Here is a 6,200-nt window from a genome sequence, read left to right on the forward strand (position 1 = left end):
GAAGTAATAAAAGCAAAGGAGCATATAACTGAGCTCCTCAAAAAAAAAAAAAAAAAAAAAATTGAAACTGGCTAAACATAAAATTTTACTATTTGAAAACAAGTAAGAGCTATTTTTAGGCATTTTATTATATAATTAAGTTTTAGCATTCATCACTTAAATTAGGTGTTTTTTCGATTTCAACAAAAGAATTGTTTTCCGATTTCGCAATAGCATTCGTATATTAACGTTGTTCAAGTTATCTTTATTATTAATTCTTATTCATTAAATGAGATTCTAAAAAGTATATTTTAGAAAGTCTTGATTCCTTTATAGAAGTTTAAAACTGAAACTTATCAATAACATATAAAAAATTATTATTTTAATTACTTAGTTAATTATACGTATTTGATTCATAAAACGTAATTAAATATATTTATTATGCCGCGTTTCGTAAATTTTTTTCCGATATGAACTGTTTCGCTAGTTGCGGTGCGAAAGAGTTTCGTTTCGAAAGAAATTCAGTTTTTTATTATTATTTCAAAAAATAAAACCTTAAAATGTTCATATGTTGCAATGCTGAAAATAAAATTTTATCATAAACATTTTGGTATATAAAAATTTTATTTTTCACAATTATATCCGTTTGGCCAACAAAAATTTTTTACAGACTTCGAAACGTCGTTTAGCTCGGTTCGCAAGTGCGACTTCCGTAAACACTACATTCGTATGTAGCAAAATAGTTTTATTTCGTAATTCAACTTGCGAAAGGCTACATTTCGTACGTAGCATTTGCGAAATGAACATCAACGGTTTTTTTTGTTTCGTAAAATTCGGTACGAAAAAAAAAATTCCTGATTCTCAATATCCTTTCAAAAAAATTTTATTTTTCCGGAATTATACGAAATATTCCGGTTAACTACTCTAGAATGAACCCATATTGAAATATGATGTTCATAAAATATTTTATATTTTTATTTGTATCGTAATCAAGCACATAATTAAAATCCCCCACAAAAAAGATACGTTTGCCATATAAAATTTTGTTTTTAATTAAATTTTTAAAGTGGTTTTTAAAAAATTTGTTATGACAGATTGCGAGATAACAAAATATTTAAAGTATAAAATAATTAAAGTTTAGTAGGTTTTTTGCTGAATTTTTTTTTTTATTCTAAAAAATTTCTAAGAAAATATTCTAAGAATTCTAAATTAATTTTATTAGTAAGTAAACGAGATGATGTTAAAACTTCTTTAAAAGCTTTGAATTATCCATCTATTATTTACTTCAATAATAAACAATGTTTGAATTTAAAAAAATAGGATTTAAAAATGACAGATTAGCAGTTTGTTAAATTGTCGATAGAGGTTTAACTCCTCGGAGTACATTATCTTGCATCTTCCTTAGGTGAGGGTCAGTAAAAAAGTGCAACGAATATCTTTGAGGACTATAAAACTTTATTTTTTTCTGAACTTTTTGCCAAAATGGTTATTTTAAAAAAAAAACCATTATGGCCATAATTTTTTTGCTGCCTTGAAACTACTTACTTAATCACACAATTATCACTAATAATGCTTAAATTAATGTATTTTTAATATGTTTTATAAGAGGGCTACAAAAAAGTATTCCAACGAACCTTACCATTGAAGAGAACAGACAACGAGGTTAGATGAAAGTATAAAAGACTGCATGTTTACTTATAACAAATGAACTTCTATGTAATACAAGTATATTTAATATATATTATATATACATATATATATATATATATATATATATATATATATATATATATATATATATATATATATATATATATATATATATATTACTTTAACAAATTATTAACTTGGGAGTTGTTTCTTTTTAAATAGTAAGGAAGATTACAAATCTTAATATATAGATTATTGAAATAAAGTTAAAAATTCACGTCCTCATAAACTGCTTTTAGAAAGAAAGAATCCGTAAAAGATGTGAACAGTGAGAAACATAGGATTAATTTTTAAAAGAGAAAAAAATGAAAAAAAGATTCTAAAGCACTATTATTACTTTTAGATTTTAATTTAATTTTTGTAAAAACATAACGTGAATATAAGATATAATTGAATATATGATAATAATTAAATATTTAATTGAATTGTACTTACTTTAGATAAAGATGATGAGAGTCAGAAAAATAAAATAAGCTTGAAATGTCATACGAAGGTAATAAAATTATTGTTTTCGTTTTGGCTGAAATTTAGGTCATATTGGGCATGCGTTAAAGCAGTCATTCATCGCAAACTCATTTGATGAAATTGTTAATGCAGAGATAGACCCAACCACTTTTCAGGATAGTCAGCCAATATGTGGGCTCTTATATTGGCTGTGCAAGCTAGCCAAGGGATGGCTTCTGATGGCCCAATATAGCCGTTAAAAAACTTTATCAGACCGGTAATGGGCGACCATTCGGTGTTGTCTGGGTATTTGCTAATGAAGATAAACACTTTAAAAACACTTTTCTTAAACCTTAATTATGGAATCAATTAAATTAAATTATGGAATACACACTAAAAAAAAAGGTAGAAATTTCTACCTTAGGGTAAGATATGTGATATACCTTTAGTAAGGTATAATTTTCTATCTTTTAGGGTAGAAAATTATATTAAAAACAATTATTTGTTATACAATTTTCTAACTTAAAGGTATAATTTTCTACTTTATAAGGTAGAAAATTATACGTTACTAAGGGTATATCACATATCCTACCTTAACTAAAAATTTCTACCTTTATTTTTTAGTGTGTATTATAGGTTTGTGTATTATGTTAAATGTATTATAATTTATATAAAAACGTTGTTCATTTTTAATATGCAAGCGGATTAAGTATAATACACAACCTCATTCACAAATACTAGTTTTAAAACCAGTGAATTAAAGTTTTGAACAACTTTTTTTTAACAACTATTGCAAATAAAAATCTTTATTCAATAAAAAGTTGTTAGTTTACATAAAAATTATGTATATTAATTTGTGATTCAAATATAATGATACATCGCTCTTCTGGTGGTCTAAAATATAATGATGCATCGCTCTTCTGGTGGTCTAAAACCATCAGAAAGAGTTCTATTTCGATGAGAAAAAAATTAAAAATGACTGTTGTGTTGTTATGACATCATCACAAGAAGTTATCTTATCATTGAAAGACAAACTGCATGATATTATAAATAAAAAATCAGTAAAAACTCCTCAGTCTTACCGCAAGAATAAAAAAAAAATTATAATGCTTTAATGAACAACATTCTTGAAGAAAGCGCCTTGAAGAAATTTATCGGTCGCAGAAAAATTCCCCGGAAAATTCCTTATAAAAAAAATCCCTCACGAATTTTTTTTTTTTTTTACAGTGCAAAAAATAAACGATATATTAATATAATAGTTTTTAACAAAAAGAATATTTTATACATATATATTATGTTCCAAGCAAAACCTTAATCGTTCATTTTTCTTAAATCGAATGACAAATAGGTAGAACATGCATCACGGCAGTTTCGTAATGGAACTTTATTCTGGGCATGCGCATTGACAAATATTTATTTGGTTAATTATTCAATAAAGTTGCGGAACGCAAAAAAAACACATAAAAATCACTTTTTTTTAACAACTAAATTTTAAATACTTTTTGATAAAAATAGTTTATTAAATTTTTCTATTTTATTAAATATTAGGTTATACTAGTTTTCAATAAAATATATATATATAAAAAACATTTATCCCTGTCTTATAGGATCTAGAACTTTTCAGTTTTTTTAGTTAAAAATTTTACACTACATTAACACACACATTTGCTATTACATTGATAAATGTTTCATTCACATAAAACTATAGAATATTTTATTTCATTATTTCAAATATTAACTTATTATACCTTAGCATTTTTCTTCTCCATAAAATGAACTACTCTGGGCTGAAAAATTTCATTGAGATATTCTTTATTTTCACGAGAACGTAGAACTTGTGTTGCCATTGCTTCATGAATTAGCGTTATTTTTTCACAATATTCAGAAAAAATTTTTTCTTGTTCATATATTTTCAACTGAAGTGCAATATACTCATCAAAACTTTTGTTGTTTACAGTTTTATTTTTTAAACACATTTTAGCTGCAATTTTTATATCTATGAGATGACAGCCATCTTCCAATATATTAAAAAATTTAAGATAAATTCCTAATGAGATATGCAACGATGGAATGCCAACCTAGATTCATTAAATCAATAAAAACAATATTAAAATGATATAAATAAGTAAAAATATAATATACTATAAAAATGTAATATATTAAAAGTACTTGTGTTAAAGGAATATTGAAAAGTGGTGAATCAATGACATTGTTACAATACTTTGCAAACCTTGGTATTTGACCTTTTTGAATGAATTTTTGCAAATCTGCATCAAGCGTTTCTAGCGTGCGACTGGAACAATTACTTTTTTTGTTGAGCATCTGACTTTTTCATCTCTGCACGAGTTATATTACAAAACAAGCAAGCATGTCGACCCAATATGATAATATAATTTTATACATAGCGTTTAAAAAGCCACTAAATATGATTTGTTTGTTGCACAATTTTATTATTTGAATTTATACTATTTGCACCAGTAATTCCATATGCCGAACATAAAAACTTGTAATCATCAAAGATAAATACTCTTATTTTTTTCTCACTAAAAATAATTTCTTCAAAGTAGATTAAAATCTATTTATTTAAATACATTAAAAACAATATGATAAAATAAAACCTACTTCCAACACAGTGACTGCAATTGATTAATTTGTTGTGTAAACATTGAGAGACCCACAATAAGGTTGGGTTTGTATTCTTTTGCTTTAAAAATACTAAATACATTTGTGTTTCTTCTGGCATTCGGCTTATCAACATTCACAATTTGATAACACATCTTAAAGGATCCACCACCATAATTACCACCAATTTTAATGTGAATTTTGTCATTTTTTATATTGGAATGCTGTAGCAAATTTTTTCTATTTAATTTGTAATTGAATTTAAAATAATTTTAGAAAATAAATAAACTTTTAATAAAAAAGCATATAAAATGACAACATTTTTATGCAGACACACATTTATGTAAAATACTATCTTTACTTTTTTAGAAGATTGAGTTTGTTTATTATATGTGATGGAAGATCTTTAATGTATCCCCAAGGAGCATTTTTAACTTCAAATAAATCACTGGAGTCTTTTAAAAGAAAGTTAAACGGAGCATTACAAACTACCCAATCCTCTCCAGACCAGGATTTAAATACTTTTTGTTGCTTTTTGTTTGATCCACATTTTATATCTTTGGTTTTAAGCCATCTATAATAAAATTTTAAACATTTTGTTTTTTTATTTATTCACAGTTTCATTTTAGTTTGATTTGGTCAAATTTAAAGTTTGTATATATAAAAATTATATATATATATATATATATATATATATATATATATATATATATATATATATATATATATATATATATATATATATATATATATATATATATATATATATATATATATATATATGAAGTTAATTTACCTTGCAAGTATCTTCATGTTTGAATATGTAATTCCCATATGAGCTTTCATACTTATCATTTCTTCAGCACTTATAACTGATAAAAGTATGTCTGACATCTTTAATATTTTAATTTGATCTTTTACTTCGAATGAATTCAAAATAGCAGAGGTTTGCTGAAGTTGTGATGTGCTGGGCATACCAGAGGTCACATTTAAAGAATTTAAAACAACTTGATGTCTTTTTTTAATTGTCCTTTTACTAACATCTGAGCCCTCTTTGTATGCCATCGAGTTGGAAGTAAAGTACTAAGGCTAGAAAGAAAAGTGAAATCAAATTATATTTTATTAATTACAACAAAACATAATACTGTTTATTTTATTTTGCTATATATTAAAAATGCGCCTACCCTAGGTCCTCCGGAAGGAAATGCAATAAAGTTTGATTCAGAGGTAATTAGCTTTTGCTTTATTACATGTAATGCAGAATCTTCAACAATCTGTGGTATAGCATCATTGTCTTTTAATAAAAATACATCAGCTAGAGTTGTATCAAGTCCAACATGATTTTTTTTGCTAATCGGAGTCAGTAATAATTGATCACCAATACAAATTTCTTCGTGCAATTTTTTAATCTCGTTGTCTTTAACCGCAAATTTTAATTTACATTG

At 25.2% G+C, this 6,200-nt stretch overlaps 1 protein-coding gene and 1 long non-coding RNA gene across 2 annotated transcripts; both read right to left on the minus strand.

Moving 5' to 3' along the window:
- Positions 1–3,839: 3,839 nt before the first annotated feature.
- LOC136084211 (uncharacterized) lies at positions 3,840–5,051 on the minus strand. Its single transcript, XR_010640394.1, has 3 exons — positions 4,756–5,051; positions 4,303–4,676; positions 3,840–4,211 (listed from the first exon to the last, which is right to left on the minus strand). It is a non-coding gene; the product is annotated as an uncharacterized LOC136084211 (long non-coding RNA).
- Positions 5,052–5,093: 42 nt separating this feature from the next.
- On the minus strand, positions 5,094–5,831 carry LOC136084212 (uncharacterized). Its single transcript, XM_065804323.1, has 2 exons — positions 5,552–5,831; positions 5,094–5,329 (listed from the first exon to the last, which is right to left on the minus strand). The coding sequence occupies exons 1-2, from the start codon at positions 5,818–5,820 to the stop codon at positions 5,113–5,115; spliced, it is 486 nt and encodes a 161-aa protein (XP_065660395.1). The 5' UTR covers positions 5,821–5,831; the 3' UTR covers positions 5,094–5,112.
- Between the last annotated feature and the right edge of the window lie 369 nt (positions 5,832–6,200).

Source organism: Hydra vulgaris, chromosome 08 (genome assembly GCF_038396675.1).
Source record: "Hydra vulgaris chromosome 08, alternate assembly HydraT2T_AEP".
Lineage (NCBI taxonomy): Eukaryota > Metazoa > Cnidaria > Hydrozoa > Anthoathecata > Hydridae > Hydra > Hydra vulgaris.

What these genes read in the sequence shown, in the direction of transcription:
- LOC136084212 (XM_065804323.1), bottom strand. Translation starts at nt 5,820, where the DNA reads ATGGCATACAAAGAGGGCTCAGATGTTAGTAAAAGGACAATTAAAAAA. An exon ending in AACATGAAGATACTTGCAAG is followed by an intron (nt 5,330 to 5,551) that starts GTAAATTAACTT and finishes ATTTTATTATAG; the next exon opens with ATGGCTTAAAACCAAAGATA.